Source organism: Capsella rubella, unplaced genomic scaffold (assembly GCF_000375325.1).
Source record: "Capsella rubella cultivar Monte Gargano unplaced genomic scaffold, Caprub1_0 scaffold_3, whole genome shotgun sequence".
NCBI lineage: Eukaryota > Viridiplantae > Streptophyta > Magnoliopsida > Brassicales > Brassicaceae > Capsella > Capsella rubella.
In genome coordinates, this window is record NW_006238921.1 from 7373367 (window position 1) to 7392842 (window position 19476).

General features: G+C 35.6%; 4 protein-coding genes across 5 annotated transcripts; 1 reads left to right on the plus strand and 3 right to left on the minus strand.

Annotated features, from left to right (window-relative positions):
* The first annotated feature begins 2635 nt into the window (after positions 1-2635).
* Positions 2636-3472, plus strand: LOC17891968 (protein NDR1). Its single transcript, XM_006299522.2, has one exon. It carries the CDS (start codon positions 2714-2716, stop codon positions 3470-3472), a length of 759 nt encoding a protein of 252 aa, XP_006299584.1. The 5' UTR covers positions 2636-2713.
* A 483-nt stretch (positions 3473-3955) lies between these two features.
* On the minus strand, positions 3956-7111 carry LOC17892782 (F-box protein At5g07610). Its single transcript, XM_006297815.2, has 3 exons — positions 6997-7111; positions 4340-5503; positions 3956-4252 (listed from the first exon to the last, which is right to left on the minus strand). Exons 2-3 carry the CDS (start codon positions 5475-5477, stop codon positions 4230-4232), a joined length of 1161 nt encoding a protein of 386 aa, XP_006297877.1. The 5' UTR covers positions 5478-5503; positions 6997-7111; the 3' UTR covers positions 3956-4229.
* Positions 7112-7766: 655 nt separating this feature from the next.
* Positions 7767-11384, minus strand: LOC17892170 (F-box protein At5g07610). The gene is made up of 4 exons (XM_023786698.1): positions 11264-11384; positions 9954-10024; positions 8150-9402; positions 7767-8065 (listed from the first exon to the last, which is right to left on the minus strand). The coding sequence occupies exons 3-4, from the start codon at positions 9372-9374 to the stop codon at positions 8037-8039; spliced, it is 1254 nt and encodes a 417-aa protein (XP_023642466.1). The 5' UTR covers positions 9375-9402; positions 9954-10024; positions 11264-11384; the 3' UTR covers positions 7767-8036.
* An 800-nt stretch (positions 11385-12184) lies between these two features.
* On the minus strand, positions 12185-18697 carry LOC17893310 (ubiquitin carboxyl-terminal hydrolase 14). Of its 2 annotated transcripts, none has more exons than XM_023786057.1 (20): positions 18488-18697; positions 18198-18369; positions 17972-18084; positions 17527-17863; positions 16997-17091; positions 16145-16278; positions 16009-16065; positions 15825-15902; positions 15496-15550; positions 15370-15393; positions 14946-15026; positions 14608-14806; positions 14453-14510; positions 14262-14381; positions 14075-14163; positions 13888-13977; positions 13198-13368; positions 12978-13090; positions 12754-12883; positions 12185-12608 (listed from the first exon to the last, which is right to left on the minus strand). In XM_023786057.1, the coding sequence occupies exons 1-20, from the start codon at positions 18581-18583 to the stop codon at positions 12430-12432; spliced, it is 2391 nt and encodes a 796-aa protein (XP_023641825.1). In that variant the 5' UTR covers positions 18584-18697; the 3' UTR covers positions 12185-12429. The 2 variants fall into 2 exon arrangements, with proteins under 2 accessions (XP_023641825.1, XP_006299632.1); XM_006299570.2 differs by having other exon boundaries at positions 14262-14384.
* Positions 18698-19476: the final 779 nt, after the last annotated feature.

The following is a 19476-nucleotide window of genomic DNA, read 5'->3' on the forward strand; positions in this document are numbered from 1 at the left end:
CATTTCTTTCAATACCATCTTCAAGACTATGTCATTATAAACTTTGGTTTTCCGATTCAACAATTTCTATTATACTACTCCAGTTAACAAATGCAATCATTAATCCTTCAACTAAATGAAATAAAAAAAATTATAAAAAGCTAAATCACATTACATTATTTAAGAAAACTAAACCAGCAAACTATGTTTTGAAAATACACCCGCACGTACGTGCGAGTCATCATCTAGTCTATACTATTAAAAGGGAAGCATTTTGTATAAGTCAATCATAGTTTATACAATAAAAAAAATAAAACAAAACCAATGTGATTATAAGAAAACTACATAACTGAACCCCTTAATTATAGAAACAATTATAGAAACAAATTAAACTTACTCATCAAATTTAATTCGAAATCATCATAACCGAATCCTTTAATTATAGAAACAATTATAGAAACAAATTAAACTCATAAAATTTATTACTACATCATCGACTAATATCTTGGAGAAGATCAAATAATATAATCACACTTTAAAATACATTCCTAAAATATAGCAAACAATTTATTCATTACTCATAAAATTTAATGCTACACCATCGACTAATATCTTGGAGAAGATCAAATATAATAATCACACTTTAAAATACATTCCTAAAATATAGCAAACAATTTATTCATTAGTTTGGATTCATCTACTAATGTTTAATATAGTTAATAAATTATATTAATCAATAATTAACTAACATTCCTAAATTAAAGCAAGCAATTAATCGTTTTCGAAATACACATTACACAACAAATATGCTTATAAGAAACCGATTTCAATGAATCATATTTGGTAAATCAATAAAATAAATCTAATCACTAATAATGTTCATTTCCTAATCCGTAAATCATCTACTTAAATCACGATCAATATTTGTTTCCTAAACCAGAAAATCATAACTAACAATTTCGAAAATCAATTACTTATCAAACTATAACAACTAAATATATGAAAATAATAAATTCCAAGAATATTATAGGTTCCATTAGAATTAATATAAATAAGAGATGAGGTCTTCGATGGTGTACGCTTCTCCAAAAGATTATTAGCGACAAACACAATTTATCACTCAAAAAAAATATTTTCAGCAATTAGCTAAACAATTCCCACACAAACGTTTGTATTTTTTTGTTTATTAGGTCAAAGATCGATCTCGAATGCTTATGACATGCATTTGCTTTTGATTAATCCTGACATTCCTGAGATTGTCGACTTTGTTTCCAAGTAAGCTATTACTTACAATAGTAGAATAATTGTTAAAGCGTTGAGCTATTGGTATATGCTAAGATTTGAGATGTTTGGTTAGAACGTACTCTTTACAATTTTTTTTTTAGAGTAGCAATAATTAAAACAGTTTGCAGAGTCAACTGCAGACGTATATGTGTAGACAGACTATAGAATATATAGGATATAAAATGCTACGATCCAAATAATAGTATAGATGCTATTTAAAATCAATGCACACACATCGTAGTACAAAGCATACATTTGTAAGATAGTACGTATGCGTTTGACTGTATGATCCGATCGTGTTTATACTTTCAAGCTTTATAAGTCTTTTGCATTTATACAATCTACTCATAGTACGTATTACGAACTTTACTACTGTCTTTTTTATGTTTGAACTATCTTCTTGTGATCATAGCTTGCCAAAAGATACACTATCTCTTAGCTTTATCCAGCAAAAGCATGTTCAGCATAAAAGAGATCAGAAGGTGGATTTTTACAATCGTGTGGGAAGAAAGACTGTTTCTGAATTACTAGAAGCTACAGAGGTGATCCAATCAATACAACTTGATTCCTTTTTTATTTCGTGCTACAATTTTCTATGGTATTTAAAAAACTAACATATACTGTTTACATTTGTAGGAGGGGAAGTTTAAAATTATGGGAACTATCTTCAAGATAGACATGGACTTTGGATGGTATTATTTTACCTGTCTGAAATGTGATAAACTAAGTATAAATTTCAAGACCTCCACTTCGGTTACATTTCTTTCAATACCATCTTCAAGACTTTCTCATTATAAACTTTCGTTTTCCAATTAAACATTTTCTATTCTACTACTCCACTTAACTAATGCAGTCATTAATCCTACAAATAAATGAAATAAAAAAAAAAATTAACAAGCCAAATCACATTACATTATTTAAGAAAACTAAACCAGCAAACTATGCTTTGAAAATACACCCGCACGTACGTGCGGGTCATCATCTAGTATATTATGTAAAAAAGTACGTATATATGACTAACTCCTGAAACTGCCAACATTCGAAAGAAAATTGAAACCATAAACCATTTATGTAAATTTTTAAACAAAATTGATCGACCAAAAAATTGACATGCTTCATAGATGAAAAGTGAATATATATTTGGATAATACAATATTTTGGGTGTTGGTTGTTATAACTTATATCTTCTTACCTCTTCTTGTCACTACGGGAGACGGCAATAAATTTATGGTATATATATTACAAGTTCAAGTCGCATATTGTAGAATAAACAAGTGTGCTTAACTGCTAAATATATATATTTTAGTAAGACTTTTGCATTACGAATAGTTAGTCTTTCTCGCTATACTATAGTCTATTGTGTGCCCATTACTTTGTCAAGATTTGAGTTCCAACAAGAATCTGTATAATAACATCTTCCAGATGAAATCTTGAAAACAAAAAGAAAAAAATGGATCCAGACGAAGAACTTGGAAGAAAATGTTGTAGCTGCTTCTTGAAGTTCATTTTCACAGCTGGTCTCTCTTGTCTCTTCTTATGGCTCTGTCTCCGTTCCGGCAGACCCAAATGCTCAATCCAAAACTTTTACGTTCCCGCCCTCAACAAAACCCTGAGGTCACAGGACAATACCACTCTCAACTTCATGGTTCGTTGTGACAATCCAAACAAAGTCCAAGGAATCTACTACGACGATGTCCACCTTAACTTCTACACTACAAACACGACCAAGACCAATTCCTCTGCTCTGGTCTTTGTTGGTAACTACACAGTGCCTAAGTTCTACCAAGGACACAAGAAGAAGGCCAAGAAGTGGGGTCAAGTGTTGCCTTTGAACAATCAGACGGTTCTACGAGCGGTTTGGCCTAATGGGTCGGCGGTTTTCAGGTTGGAACTGAAGACTCGAGTGAGCTTCAGGATTTTGCTTTGGAAAACGACGAGCTTTGGGTTTAACCGTGGTGCTGATGTCGAAGTGAACGGTGATGGAGTTATAGCTCAAAAGAAAGGGATTAAAATGAAGAAATCTATTTTGACAAAGCAGAATCTGACTGATGGGATTGATATTGGTGCTGATGATATTGCTGATGCTGTCCAAGATGATCACAAGAAAGGGACTAAATTGAAGAAATCTGATTCTTCTTTTCCATTATTAACAACCTCTTTTCCTATTTGTGGTTTGATGAATTTGCTAGTCTTAGTTGCCATTCGTTAAATGGGTTTTTACTACTCTCAACTTTTATTTCCCATAACGAATAAATTGATTTACTTTGTCTATCACAAACTTGAAAACATAAAAACCTTTGATGTACTTATTATAAAACCTATCGACAACAAGTCAATAGGTTGTTGCTTGATTAATTGTTACCACTCTTCTTGTCACTGCGACAGGAACTTAAATTACAAGTTCAAATATTAAACCAAACGCATATTATATACTGTATTTTAGTCTGACTTTGTTTTTGCTAGTAGTCTATTATATATCATTTTGTTTGGGTCATGAAATCTACTTACTATATACTTTCTTCACAGAATACTAGATTTACATATTTTTAAAAAGACGTGGTAGTCTTTATCAAATATTTTGTTTTGATTACTGTGAAAGTAGTCATTTGATTACTAGAAAAGTTTCCAAGAAAGGCAAGCAATGATCCTATTGAGTATTTTACTACATTTTCCGAAAGGAGAACTCAAAATCAGCACAATAACAACAAAAGGTGAACCATACCATAGCATTAAACTTTGTTCAGAGACAAAACACCTACGGCTTAATAGTACTATTAGTGAAGCTCGAAATCAGAAACTGTATAAACCAAGTTTAAAGAAAAAGAGAAAAGAGAGACAAACTGACTGAAACAAACAGAAAAGTTATAAAATCCTACCAATACGACAGCTCCTGTCTCCTAGCAATACTTAGCCTTCCAATTCAACAATCTCTGCATCAGAGAACAACGTTCCTCTTCATGTTCCTTCTACTGTCCTACACCACCATTACCTGATTCAGCAGAAAACAGTTCAAAGCGGATTAAAAAGGAGCAAACAAAGGAAGAAACATAGTATCATTCATATAAACACAACTTACATGGACGAATGCTTTCGGTGAATGGGAAAACAGCAGGATTCCTAAATCCAGTACTAGGACTCCTTATCTTCTTCCACTTCTTTGTCCCCATATCATATACACGCCATTGTGTATCAGTCAGACATATGATCTTGTTCTTTAATGAACTTACAGTTATAACCAGTTCTTCATCTTTGATTGGAGTTTTCTCCGTCAATAAAGGGTCCCAACTATATTTCTCACCATCGTGTTTCCAAACCCATATATCCATGTAGCTTGGATGTAGAACAAACAATGAGAGAGATCCTTGCAAATTCATCAGATAGGTAGCATCCGTGATCGTTTCTTCACCATGTATACCATCTGGATACTCAGGCAAGTTTATAACCTCAAATTTCCCTTCCAAATCCACTGAGAGGATCTCACCTGGCTCATCTAAAGAAGCCAGCCAATATATTTTACCTCCAACAAAGATATGACCACTTCTGAATGGCCTAACAGCCGAACGCATAGGAAAACAAGGCACAGGGCCAATATTTTTCCAAGAACCATTGCTGGACGAATACACCTCACATTCATATGCTAAAGTGTAAACGACTTCACCTTCTTGATAATAGTATCCCTTTACAGTTACCTTTTCTATAGGAATTTTCTTCCTTATGCAGAATATACGGAAAATCCTATAGTCACTGATGTCGGAGCCATAAGCCACTCCTACACTTGGCACAAACCCAAATGAGGGTCTCCCTTGGGGAAGAAGGAGAGTTTCCCTCGTACAAGGGTTGCATATCCATATCTGCAGATCACAAAACTTGTTTTGTACGTCTTCGTCACATATTTCATTCACACAACAGATGAGTCCATTATAGGATGATACCATGTACATTGACTCCTCATGGCTTTTCTGAGATGGATCGATAGTGTTGAGGAGGGAACGTCTAAAACTCCTTGCATCCATCAAATACAGCTTCATTGCTGGCCCCATAGTAGGACATAATATGAATGATGGATTCTTCTTTGATTCAGCTAACTGCAGCTCTGCAAGGTACTTACTAAGTTTCTTACAATACCGGGTAGACTTGACAGAAACCTGAGACCGCACGTCAATTGCATCTACGACATTCATCCGCTTGATCCGCTGAGAACGAGTTTTGATCATTTTCTGTTTGCTCTGTTGTTAATGCCCTGCATCAACAAAAACAACGATTAACACATAAAAAGGGATTCAAGCACATATATTTCTGCAACATGAATGGGTATTCATGTGACTGTAAGAAGCTACAACCTAAAGGAGCATACAAGTGCCAACTACTAATACACAAACACATTAGTACCGTGGAAGGACCAAAAAGAAAGCTAAGAGGCACCCATCAGAACCAAGAAAAAGGATTTGAAAATGAAAGGAAATGCATCAAAATTATCTTTTATCTAAAAGAGTACTTCCTTCTGCATGTTTCATTGTAAATAAATATATATCAACGCTGAAATGAACCTGAGAACACGTTGTGAACGTACAATAATGTCATACCATAGTTAACTTGAATTTGACTAGCCGGCATGCCAGCAAAAGCACAGCCCAAAAAAGGATACTCTCGTATAGAGTACATATCAACAGTTCAAAGTAATGATTGGGAAACAGTTAACCGAACAGTACTAACTAATACATGCAGTGACTTAAAAGTATAAAACTGAATCCTTGAACCCTCTCTGCAAAGAAATTAAAGTGCATTGATGTGATGTGAGCATTCATAATCATATAAACCCAAAATTTTGAGCATGAATTTCTAGAAACTTACACACACATGTAACCAGACAGGTGACATATTAATGAACAGAGAAGAGACAAACAAAGGCAACTTTCCGAGAGAAAATAAGCTTCTTGATTGTGCCATTACCCAAAATGCACATGACAGAAAATGCAGAGTTCTATGCAGTGGAACAATGAGTAGCAAAATGCGCATCAAAAGTGCAAACATGGCGAACAAGCTGAAATAAATGGAAGCATAGGAAACTAATTGCTCCAAGATTCGATGGCTAATCATATAGTCTATTCACACATGATGAAAACTATCAACCCAAATACCATTTATTTTAAGTCGAAAGGGATGGTTTTGGGGTTTATCTAAAGGGAAAAAGTCTCTTTGACCTCATACAGATGATAACCATTGTATCTTAGACATAAAGAAGCATTCCTTGAGCACAAGACAGTTCTTATACAACGACTTCAAAGAAAAAAAAAACACTACCATCACGGGCACATCGGTTCCATTGTCCAAACTCACAACTCCTAAAAAACCATCAAAGATAAATTAAGCTAAAAGGAACTTCTTTCAAGAGGTATAATATAGCACAACTCTTGGAAAACATCTACCGAACTTAGCAAAACGTTTGATTTCGAATATTACTCATATATTAATCATCTACTTGTTCAATCTCAATGAAAGCACAGCATAGAAGACTACAAAAATGTCAAAAGCAAAAGGAGGAGAATAAAAAAAAACCAAAAAGCTTGCTGATTTCTTCTACCAACTCTGAGACTCAGAAACATGCAGAGAAAAAACCACAATGATCCATGAAAATCACTAAGATCAAACACCGTATTACCAGAAATCACTAAAACCTAGTAGCGCTTCAAACATGGGATTCCCGAAATCAAAAGAAAAGAATGGTTCAGTTACCTCAGAACTCAGAAGTAGAAGGAAGAAGATAACGGCTAGAGATTACAATGGAAGGCAACTATTTAGATAACCATTTCATCACTCTCTCATTTCCACCATCTTTTTTTTTGTTTGGGGAATCGAGAAAAGTGTGTGATGAAATTGGATTTGAAGAACACGTGTTTGTTTTGAGAATAATTAGATTTCATATATGTAATTCGTTGTTAAACTAAGACTAAAATATGCATCTTTGTGTATTAAATATTTTATTACTATTATTAACAAAAATAAATAAAAAATTAACAAGGGGATTATTAAGTTTCGGTACGATTCTTACAAAATTAAACCGGGATAAAACAACATTGCTTCTCATCTGTTGTAAATGGGCCTAATTTAATTTCAGCCTTATGAGTGACTTGAAGATGGGCCAGAGTTTGGATGCAACTAAAGTAAGACACGGCACCGTTTTGTTCTGCTTGCTTCATTTGGTCGCACAGGTCGAGAGGATGAGAGATCAACAACCAACTCTGCTCGATTCTCTTTAATTTTGAGTCTCTGATATTAAACTAGTTCATATTGGTATATCGACAATACTCAATCACAAGACCATTTTTATTTGAATGTCTAAAATGAATACTCAAACACAAGACCATTTTTATTTTTATAAGCTACATGATGTTAAGCGTGATTATTGCCTAAGCTATGAAGCTGCCAACGTTTCCAAAAGAAGAAGAAGAAGAAGAAGAAGAAGAAGCTCACTAAAGCAGAACTCTAAATAGCTACAAGAAGAGAGAATCAAAGCAGAAGAATAATAATTATGTTTATCACAATATATAGTTTAAAAAACACTCTGTTCACAGACACAGCTTATTACGAAAAGTCTTGAAAACAGAAACATCATAAACCAAGTTCAAAAGGAAGATAAAACCCAACACAAACCAGAAAGTCATAATTCCCAAACCAATATTCAAGTTGCAGTACTGAGAGAAACATATAACGTCTTCAATTCAACATTCCCTGCCTACCATCATTGAAGATCGATACTCTTGCTGTTTCCTTCTTCAATTCAACAGGTTCACACCACCATCACCTGATTCCACAAACAACAGATCAAAGCATATTAGAAAGCAAACAAAGGAAGAAACATACTAGCATTCATGTAAACACAACTTACATGGAAGAATGCTTTTGGTGAATGGAAACACGGCAGGATTCACAAATCCATTAAGAGGGATTCTCTTCTTCCACTTTCTTGTCTTCACATCATATATATGCCAGTGTGTCCCTGTCACGCATATGATGTTGTTCTTGAATGAAGTTACGGTTACAACCAGTTCGTCATCTTCGATTAGAATCTTATCCCACAATACAAGTTCCCAACTACCTTTCCAAACCCATACATCCATGTAGCCTGTATGTATAACAAGTAATGCGAGAGATCCTTGAAAATTTACCAGAAAAGTACCATCTGTGATATTTTCTTCTCCCTCTTTACCATCTTCATAGGGCAAGTTTATAACATTGAATCTCCCTTCCCAATCCACTGAGAGGATCTCACCTGGCTCAGCTAAAGAAGCCAGCCAATATATTTTACCTCCAACAAAGATATGACCAGTTCTGAATGGCCTTACTACCGCACGCATTGGAAAACAAGGCACAGGGCCAATATTTTTCCAATAACCACTGCTGGATGAATACACCTCACATTCATATGCTAAAGCATAACGGTATTTTGGAATGAATTCACCTTCTCGAACATAATATCCCTCAACATCTAACCTTTCTTCAGGAATTTTCTTTCCAACGCAGAATATACGGAAAACTCTATACTCACCGATCTCGGAGCCATAAGCCACTCCGACACTTGGCTCAAAGTTACACGATGGTCTCCCTTGGGGAAGAAGGAGAGTCTCCCTCGTACAAGGGTTGCATATCCATATCTGCAGATCACATAACTTCCTTTCTACGTTGTCTTCGACAGAAATCAAATTCAAGCAGCAGATGAGTCCGTTAAAGGATGAGATCATGTACATGAAGTTCTTCTGGCTTCTTTGAGATGGATCAATAGTGTGGAGGAGGCAACGTTCAACACTCTTTGCATCCATCAAATACAACTTCATTGCTGCCTCCATAATAGGACATGCTATGAATGACGGATTCTTCCCCCATTTCTCTAACAGAAACTTATGAAAATATTTATTACTAATTGATCTCTGCCATTTCTTACTAACTGCCTTAGAAGACAAGATAGATTTGACATCGACACGGGACATGATTTCCATAAAAATATCCTCTTCATCTGCAATGTTCCATGTCTCTGTTTTCTCTGCTCTAGATAGCTTGAGAGGCTGTTTCTCTGTTCTCATCCGTTTGATACGCTGAGCACAACTTTCAACCATTTTCTGTTTGCTTTATGTTGCTAAGGCTCTGCATCAACAAAAACACAGATATTCAACCAGCATAAATGTGTGTTTTAAGCGATTGTAACAAGCACACAACTGCTAACTATTCATACACAAATTAGATGAAGACCACAACGACAGCTGCACCCATCAGAACCAAGCAACAGGGTTTGAACATGAAATGAAAATGCATCAGAGTTATCCTCAATGTAAACGAGTACTTTCATCTGCATGTTTGATTCTAAATAGATATATGCGATCAACACTGAATTGAACCTGAGAACAAATCGCCAAGGATACAAAATCTAAAGTACCAAGAATCGGAATAATCAAAGCAATAGCTACGAGGACAGATGAGTAAGGAAAACATTATGCACCGACATGAAATCAAGGATTTGTTTCGCAATCGTGCTATATACCGACACAAAATTGGGACAGTGATCCTAACCAAGAGGCAACAAATCAGGAAATTGATAGAAAATTTATGAATGTAGAACTCAGATTGCAATTTCAGATCTGATATAAAAAACAAGGATTATCACACAATTGAAGGAAAGAGGGCGATATCAACGAGACCTTTTCCCGGCTTTCATATGCTTTTTCTCCGAAGATCTTCACGAGTGATTGCTAGGGATCGAGATGGAGATCTTCAATTATATATAAAATTTAGTTATAAATCATGAATAAAAATCTACCAGCATGGTAAAATTTAGTAGCATACCACAAATAACTTAATAAAAACATTTGTCATATATTGTCAACGTACAATAATGTCATACCATAATTAACTTGCTATATAACTTTGTATAATATTTGACTAGCCGGCATGCCAGCAAAAGCACAGCCAAAAAAGGATACTCTCGTATACTGTACATATCGTCAGTTCACAGTTACGATTTACTGGAAATAGGTTACTAGCAAAGTACTAACTAATACATGCACTGACTTAAAATAAAAAATGAACCCTTGAACCCTCTCTGCAAAGAGCTTGAATTGCATTGGTGTGAGCATTCATATTCATATACCACCCACAATTTTGAGCATGAATTTCTGGAAACTTACATACATATGTACCTACACAGGTGAAAATATTATAGTACAAAGAAAAGACAAAAAAAAAAAAGCCAACTTTTCGAAAGAAATTGAGCTTCCTGATTCTGTGATTCCTTAAAATGCACATGTCAGAAAATGCAGATTCTATGTAGTGGAGCAATGACAAGCAAAATGCATATCTCAAGTGCAAACATGGCGAACAAGCTCAAATGAATGGAAGCATAGGAAACTAATTTTTCCTAGATAAGATGGCTAATCATAATATATTCACACCTGATGAAAATTTTCAGCCTGAATACTATTTTCTTTTAAGTCAGAAGGGATGATTTTTTGGGATATCTAAGGGAAAAAAAAAAGAGTCTGTTTGATCTCATATGGCGCTGCAAACTTCACTCCACACCCATGGGTAATCATATTATCTTAGACACATAGAAGCAGTCCTTGAGCACAAGAAAATTCTTATACAACGACTTCAAAGAAGAAAATCTAACATATATCTCGGGCACATAGGTTCCATTGTCTAAACTCATTACTACTAAGAACCACCGAAGAGAAATATAGCTACTTCCTCAGAGAAATATATGAACTTTTTTCAAAAGGTATAGGAGAACTCTTGGAAACCATTCAGTACTTTTTTTTGCTGCACAATAAAGACTCTTTAAAGTTCATTGTCATTTTACCAAACTTAGCAAAATGTTTGATTTCGAAGATAAACCTACATCGATCTGCTTGTTCAATCACAAATGATAGAAGCATAGACAAGAACAACAAATGCAAAAGAGAGAAATAAAGAGGCAAATGTAATAAGCAAAAAGAGTTGCTTGGAAACCAACCTGTGACAGAAAAATAAAAGCGCTGCTGAATCTAACAACTCCGAAACTCATAAACTTGGAGAGAGAGAGAGCCAAAATGATCCACGAAACTAGTAGCGAGGGCTCTTTCATCCAGCTTACCCTTCAAAAAGGAAAATTCATAAGTGAGTCTTTCAATTTCTTATAATGAAACAACAAAAGTATTTTTAGACCCATTTATATTCTATTCTAACGCATCATAAGAGAGAGATATCAAACACCGTATCACCACAATTCACATCAAAATTCAATGTTTCTATGATCAATCCGTAAAACATTGTAACGCTTAAAAAATCAAAAACAGTTAAAAGAAGAAAAGATCATCGCTGACTGACCTGACAAGTAGGCGATAACGGTAAGGGATTCCGGTGGAACGCAATTAAAACTCCCAAAAATGGAAACAATTTCATGACCTTATGATATTGGGAGTTTTAATTTCTTATTAATGTTTTTTTTTTCTTTTGGGGGTGTGGGAATCGAGAATAGTATGAACAAATATGAAGAACACGTGTTCTGAGACAAGAAACAATTCGTGTATTTCGCTCTTGTGATTAGAGTGACAAATCACCCAACTTTGTTGATCTTATAATTTGGGGAGACCACCACCGCCGTCTCTCTCTCTCTCTCGGCGTTAAATACTTTACTGTCCCATTCATTTGTAAACTTATTAGTTTTAATCAAAGACGCATTATTTCTCCGGTATGTATCGGTTATTATGATTCCTCGTTTCGGTCGGTTACACATTTAACCGGGAAAAAGAACAACAAATAACACGACTCTCGTCTCTTCTTGATTCAATCAAACTTGACGTAAAGTTTTCCAGCTCAAGATCAATCAAAAGCACCAAGCGAATACTGTACTTTTTTTTGGGTCTAATTCTGGGAGCCAAGCTTGCTCAAAAAGAAGAAAGAGAATTTGGTTATATTTTTGGCTTTTAAACGGGTCTTCAAATTTCCACAGATCAATAATAGTGAACTAAATTTACTAATCCACAAGTAAGAAATTTTGGAACAGAACCAAGTCATCATCACCCATGGGATGGGACACCTCAATCCACATCATAAAAAAAGAAACCCTATCGACCTTAAAAAGTTGCTATTAAAAAAGAAGAAGAAAGGATTAGTTTGTTGTCTTTGCGACTGGGCTCCTTAACCGTCGAGCCGCTGGAAGAAGTAGAGATAACCCATGTCTTTAGGAGGATCAGTCGAGATACCAACTTTGCTGTCATTGAAAATAACCCAACGACCTTCTTTCAATATGTGAGCCACGTAATGCCCACAGTGAACTGATGTTCCCATGTGACTCACTATTCCAAACAGCTTGTATTCTGCGTTTAATTAAGATCAATCTTAGAGTTAGTAAGAAAACTTCTCATACTGTTTACGTGTACAAAATAAAAATCACACACTAACTAAGATTTGTTTTGCAAAATGTGAAAAGAAAGACTCAAAAAGAGGGTTTGAAAAACTAACTCCCTCCTCCATCTGGTAATCCACTTTGAGCCGGAGTCTGTCCTGAATTGCTTGAGGACACATCCATGTCTGAAACAGATGCATTAGGGTTGTTGAATATCCAATCTGTTGCTTTCTCAATATCTCCTCCCTGATTAAACAAAACCAATAAACGACTTCAGTGATAAGAATAAAGGAAAAAGAGCCTTGCAAAAATGCAACTAATTTGCTCAAAAGTGTTATACCGAGGCTTTTAGTGCCTTCCGAGCAACATCTTCAGCAAAACCAAAGGAGAGTAAGGTATCAACACTTGATTGGTCAACGTCAGATGTCTGATTTGAGATCGGTGCATCAATGTCTATGAAACAAAATGCCTCATCATATTAGAAACTGGTCTCAAAACGTAATTTAGTTTTATGAGAAAAGTTGGGCCTCAACTACAAGATTTGAGGAACTATCCATTACCTGAATCATTCAAGTGAGAGAGTAACCAGTTCATTGCCTCTTCAACCCCAGCATTGGAAGTATTTATGGCAGCTTTCTGGCAATGAAGCTGGTTAAATCCCATTGAGACAAGTTGTGCAACTATCTCCTCATTTGCCACAGGCTGCGCTGATTCCCTCACTTCTTCACGAACTGAATGCAGAAAATCCAACAACCAACAGAATTATAGGGAGAATAACAAATTAACAACTGTCGTTTATCTAACAATATGATAAATGAATGGATAGATTGGACAAGGAAATAAAGAAACCAGAGTACCAAGACACTAAAACAACTATGACATGCAAAAAAAAAGTTAAAAAAAAACTATAATCAAATTACCAAAAAAAAAACCCGAATAAGTAGCTAGTGAATGTCTAAGAGAAGGAAAACTCCTGTGTGAATAAAAAACCTCAGCAGTTAAAGTGGTGCACAACATGCAACAATACACAGAATTCCTTCCTAGAAAGTAACTGTCATAATAAAGAAACCGTTTAAGGTATGCTTGTACGTTTAAATGATTAGTAAACTGAGTTATTCCAAGATAGGTTCAATGGCTACTAGTCATGACATTAGAAAAAGTAGCACTGAGTTCTAAACAATCGATAATTTAAGTCGATCATTATTTATGTTAATTATGAAACACAATTATTGTAATATATAACAACATACCGTCATCTGGCAACAGTTCCTCCCCAGGTTGGAGTCCTTTGCTACGCATGTGGCTGATATCAATTACATCCGGAACATCAATGTACACATCTGCCTCCACAAATCAAGAAAAATATATAATAAGTATTTATATACAGGGCCAGGCCAGCAGAGGAGCATTATAAGGATCAGTATATCAGAAAGAGACCAAGTTTCTTTGGCACCCAGCCTGCCTCCATAACAAACTTCCGCATGTGCAAGACCAAATAATCAGGGAAAGATGTAAACCCAGTAGTCCTGCATAAAATGGAAACCAAAAGTTCACCATTAAAGCTTACTTTCATTCTAGTTTTGGTTGCACTAATATTCACCCATCAAAAATATATATATCGTACTTGATAGCTGATGTCATCTGCTTTAGAGCAGAGCTATAATAATCATCAATCTGCTCTGATGCAAAATTTGCTAAACAAGCTTCTAAAGGAACTCGTGGGCGTACTATTTCATCACTTGACCTGCTGAAAATAAATATCTTAGATAAGCAGCGAAACTATGAAACATATTAAAGTTGCGTCAATTAACTCACATATCATTTTCTTCCAACCCTTTTCCTGCTTTCTGCTTGTTAAAGGCTTCTAATTCATCTTGATCAGCAGACATTAAGCAAAACAAAGACAATAAAATTAAGAAACACGTCAAACAATAAAGGAAGAGGAACAGAGACAGACGAACAGGATATACCTTTATTAGTTGCCTCATGCAGCGGAATGTTCAAAGATAGAATACAGTCATCCCTCTTACTATATGCAACCTTTCCAGATGGACAAAGAATCTTTTGTTCTATTCCGAACTTAAAGCTCCTCGTGGGGTCTAAATCTGGTGTCGTATTGCTAACACGCTCAAATTTGCCTACCAAATGGAGAAAAAACTCAAGAGCGTCCTACGAGACAGAATGGTGCTAGTTAGTGTGAAAACATAAATAATTTCGTTAACAGATGCCTAAAAGGAGTATCATTCAAAAACAGGTAAGAAAATTAAAAAAAAAAAACTCTGAACATATAAGAAGACATGGCTTTCACCTGCTGTCTCATGGAAGAGAATTCTGCGTGGCTTGCAGCAATTACATTTTTGAACATGCGAGGAGGTATTCCTTCTTGTCTCTATTATCGATTAAAGAAAGAAACAATATGTAAGTCATCAGAAACCAACACAAGAGGGGTATGCATAAAAAAAAATTGTGGCCATCAGCATACATAAATTTATTCAAAAGTAAAACAAAGGACTTCAACCATTTGTTGCTAGATGAAGTCGTACCAAAAAGGAAAACCTATAAGGTATAAAATGAGTAAATGACTAAAGATGAGGAACTAACCACAGAAACCCGGAAAAAAAAAAAAAAACTAGTATAAAAAGATTGAAATGCCTATAAAGCTCTTGATCCATCATTGGTTTCTATTGAAGATCAATGAGGAATTTAATAATCATATAGAATAAGAATCTTACAGCATCTCCAGTTGCAGCATCCATCTGCAATCAGAAGAATGGCAAAATCAATGTATCAAGGCCCTAAGAGGTGATTTAGATAATACATATGAATGCAAGCAAAAATAATTCCTGATTTAGTCATACCTTTGTTGCCGGAATAGAGTACTTCCCAGATAGTAAACCATGTCCAAGCTTTGTTCTGCAACCAACAGTGAAAGGAGAAGAAAATAAATATGAAATTTGCAATGCAACTGTTCCTCATAGAAATCAGATTAGGAAGTTTAGAAGTGCACATCATATTAAACCAAACAGAGAAAAGGCAGAAACTAAAACATGTTCATGCAAATACAGAGTACACACATATATAATCTTAATACCTTTCAAGTTTCATCCATACAATGTTAAAGTTCAATCACATGATTCAGAAAGTCCAGAGCATAAATATGGTAACATTTTTTCAAACAATAACTCACAATTGCATATTGAGGTCCAAAGTTGGATCAGCAGGAGCCATCTCAAAAGCCATCTTTAAGCTCTGATGTGAAAAGTATCTGCAACAATCTCAGACCAAAAGTTACTACAGTGGATCTAAAGAGCAAAAGGTTTGTTCTGATTTAAGTTATACAAGTTAAAATAAATATGGGCAATGGCATGTACCTTGAAATAAATGAATGGGTAGAGAAAACAACCTGCATCGTAGCTGCCAAGTAGCAACTGGCAAAAGAAATGAAATGGACTTAAGACATCAACAAGGACAAGAAATCCCTTACAATGTTTCCATTATGAAGAGTACCTGTTCCCAAGATTGACAAGTCCGGTATATCCAGGTCCAAAAACTGGTACTAATTCTTTTCCACTCTCTTGTATACGGTTCCAATCAAAATTTGTATTTTGATCAAGTTCCCTTTCGGCAGTTGTCATTTCAGTCTGTGAAGATTGTAGCAAACATCCCAAGAAATTAATATTATTCAGATGAAAGCTGTTTTATCAATATGGAATATCTTTTAGCAAAAAAGATGATCAAGCAGTATAAACTGGAAAACAAAAGAAAGTGAACTATAAAACCTATGCTTTGGGAAAGGAAATCTCTTAACTTACGAAACACATGCAACATGGAAAACTGAGGACACCCAATAGCAGTTTAGTAAATGTTCTAGACGTTCATGACGCAACATATACAAGTTATAGGATAACAATGATATGAGTCTACTTGCTCTTGGAAAAGAAACATTTACCCACATGCATATTTTACATCTGTACAGTTGTTCTGTGGCAACTGATACTGGAGAAGGAAATGAACACAAGACATAAGCTTTCTATTACAGCCAGCACTAGACCAATGCAAGACAGGAAGAGTATCTTAGAAACCATAGCACTCAAGAAAGAAATGAATTCCAGACATAAGATTTCTAGTACAATCAGCGCTTGCCAATGCGACCCAGGAAGTGTATTTACACAAACCATAGCACTATGGGAATACCTAAGCTTTAGTCTCTAAGAAATATACAGTATACGAAATTCATAACCACAGACTAACAACAAAATAAAGTGTCAGCCAAAATGCACTCTTCACTTTTATACGAAATTCATAACCACAGACTAACAACAAAATAAAGTGTCAGAACCATGAATCATCATTACTAACCTTCTGCATCGACGAGAAGTCAATTCCAAAATGGGCCAGATGCTCAGCCAGGAGCGGGTCCAAAACACTGTCATCCTCCGGATAGGAATAAACATCTGAGCTGCCAAAATATTTGCAATCATGAGTGCTGAAGATATCAACACAGCCATCCAAAGAACATGATAATTTCTATGTATCAAAAAAAAAGCTCTAAAACAGGAAGTTCAGTGACTAATTTGGTTCTATGAATAAGGGATCCAACATCTTTTTAAAATAGGTATGGAATAGGAAATTTACAACATCAACGCTCTAAAACCTCCAGCCCCATGCTGGCTTAAGGGAAGAGATCGGTGATGACAAAAAAAAAAAAAGAGGAAGAGATCGGTATTTTTGAACATTTATGTAATGCGGCTGAAGAGTAGCAAGAAACTTTTCAAAAAGGCCAATTCCAATCTCGAATATCACAAGTCTTTACATTCCTCAGAAGTGGAAATAAAGATATCCACAACAGAGTGGACTAAAACTAGATAAAGGAAACAAGACAACTTTACCTGCTGCTTCTAAGTCAGCTGTGATCGTTCCAAGCTTTACAGCAAGAGGGTAGGCTGTCTCTTTGTAGTGCTCAACTGCATGGTTGTTTCCACCAGTTCCATCCCAGTTTTTTCTTCCACAGAGAATCATACCATCGGTAAGATTAAGCCAGAGATTCTCTGTCTTATCACACTTGGAGCATTTCCAACCAGAGGGAGGAATGACAATGCCACTCTTGATTTGCTGTAGTGTCAATGCATGTTCACTAACTTGCTTTTTCTCAGCTGTCCAAGCTGCAACTTGCTCTTTCCGCTCAGCACCAACAGCATTCACTACAGTATCGACTGCAATCCTCACCTGCAATAACAAAATACCACAAAGAAAGCTAAAGACAAGCCACAGTGTTGCTATAAACCCACCTTGAGAACACATAAAAAAAAAAAATCATAAACATTTTGCTAACACCTTCTCTGGTAGTTCAACAGAAGGAAATGAAAGTGAAACAAAATCCGGAAGTATGACTATGCTATAAGATTCCTCGTACTCAGGCTCATTGTTGTCAAAGCCGCCATCAACACCTGCAATATCGAACAGTTCAAAAGCAATCTCCTAGAGAAGGGTCTTCACTAATGCCCGTTCTAGAAAAACAAAAAAACAGTAAAGATACGGCATTATAATGATTATTATATACCAATAGCGAGCAGAGTAGGTTTCTTAAGAGGCCGATCCTCGGGAATAGACTTCTTCGTCTGCTTGATATGCAGATAGACAGGGTTTCCAGTCTTCTCAAAGTTCCAAGAAACGTAATCCTTCCCAAAGGCAAGGAAACTATTCATATCAACGAACAATCCTCCTTCGGATCTCTGAGAAAACATCATCGCGAAATCATTAAACCTCAAGAAACAAAAGAAGAGTCGAGTGGAGTACCCGGAAATGGAAGAAGAAAACGAAGTGGGAGAGAGAGTCATCGAGAAGGCTTACCGGAGTATCGAAGGAGATGCAACACTCATGCTTGTAGATGCGATGGGTAGGTTCAGGGATCTGAACCCTAGACAAGTTCGATCGGAGGAGCTCCATAGGGTTTTTGCGAAATCGGCGAAACTCTCTGACGGAGAGAAAGAAAGAAAAGAATTAGAAATGAGTTTGTTGAGTGATGATACGATATCACAACACGTCTCCCGTTTATTTACAAAACTTTTAAGTAAGGTACGGATGAGAACGTCGTCGTCCTTCTATATTCCTTTCTTTTGCCCTCTGCTTATTGGTTTCGGTTTCTCTTTATTAGTGATTTATCTCAATTTTGGGGAAAATTCGTTAACCGGTTTTCTTTGGTTTGGTAAATTTTAAAAATATTCTAAATTGTACGGCCCATTGGAAATTATGTATATACCCAATAGCGCAACCCAATATTATTTCTTGACATACCAGGCCATTCCAATGAGTCAAGTAAAGAAACCATGAAATCACATGTAATGTATGTGGCGTCGTCATTCTCATATTAGAGTAAAATGATAGTAGAGTAAGCCAGTGAAGTGACCAGTGTGTTTGTGAAGAGTTGGCTTTGGTCTTGAAGCTAAAAGTGTTAGCTAAGACTTCACATTATGCAATATATGAGGATATATAAGAAGGATATGGTTGGATGATTTCCGAAATAGCTAGCTAGAACACATCTTTAGTTCTATACAATGCATCTAATGCAACTTGACATCAAATCTAGAAAACACACGATTTGCATTAGTTTGATGATCAGAATTGGAACTAGACAAGTGGGAATGTTGGCAAAGAGAGTGTTCATATATATATGTATATTATATGAATGCTTTCAAGTTTCAAAGAAGGAACAAAACAATGGTGAAGTGATTATGTTCTTCGTTTGTGTATAACACTCTAGTTTCAGTATTTCGGTTCCTAAATTCTTCCAGAAAGCTAAAATGATTTGCTTCAATGTAGTTATTCGCTAACTACTTCGC

What these genes read in the sequence shown, in the direction of transcription:
- LOC17893310 (XM_006299570.2), bottom strand. Translation starts at nt 18,583, where the DNA reads ATGGAGCTCCTCCGATCGAACTTGTCTAGGGTTCAGATCCCTGAACCT. An exon ending in CTGGGTGCCAAAGAAACTTG is followed by an intron (nt 13,978 to 14,074) that starts GTCTCTTTCTGA and finishes TTGTGGAGGCAG; the next exon opens with ATGTGTACATTGATGTTCCG. An exon ending in GGAAGGCACTAAAAGCCTCG is followed by an intron (nt 12,884 to 12,977) that starts GTATAACACTTT and finishes TTGTTTAATCAG; the next exon opens with GGAGGAGATATTGAGAAAGC.
- LOC17892782 (XM_006297815.2), bottom strand. Translation starts at nt 5,477, where the DNA reads ATGATCAAAACTCGTTCTCAGCGGATCAAGCGGATGAATGTCGTAGAT. An exon ending in CACCGAAAGCATTCGTCCAT is followed by an intron (nt 4,253 to 4,339) that starts GTAAGTTGTGTT and finishes CTGCTGAATCAG; the next exon opens with GTAATGGTGGTGTAGGACAG.
- LOC17891968 (XM_006299522.2), top strand. Translation starts at nt 2,714, where the DNA reads ATGGATCCAGACGAAGAACTTGGAAGAAAATGTTGTAGCTGCTTCTTG.
- LOC17892170 (XM_023786698.1), bottom strand. Translation starts at nt 9,374, where the DNA reads ATGGTTGAAAGTTGTGCTCAGCGTATCAAACGGATGAGAACAGAGAAA. An exon ending in CACCAAAAGCATTCTTCCAT is followed by an intron (nt 8,066 to 8,149) that starts GTAAGTTGTGTT and finishes TTGTGGAATCAG; the next exon opens with GTGATGGTGGTGTGAACCTG.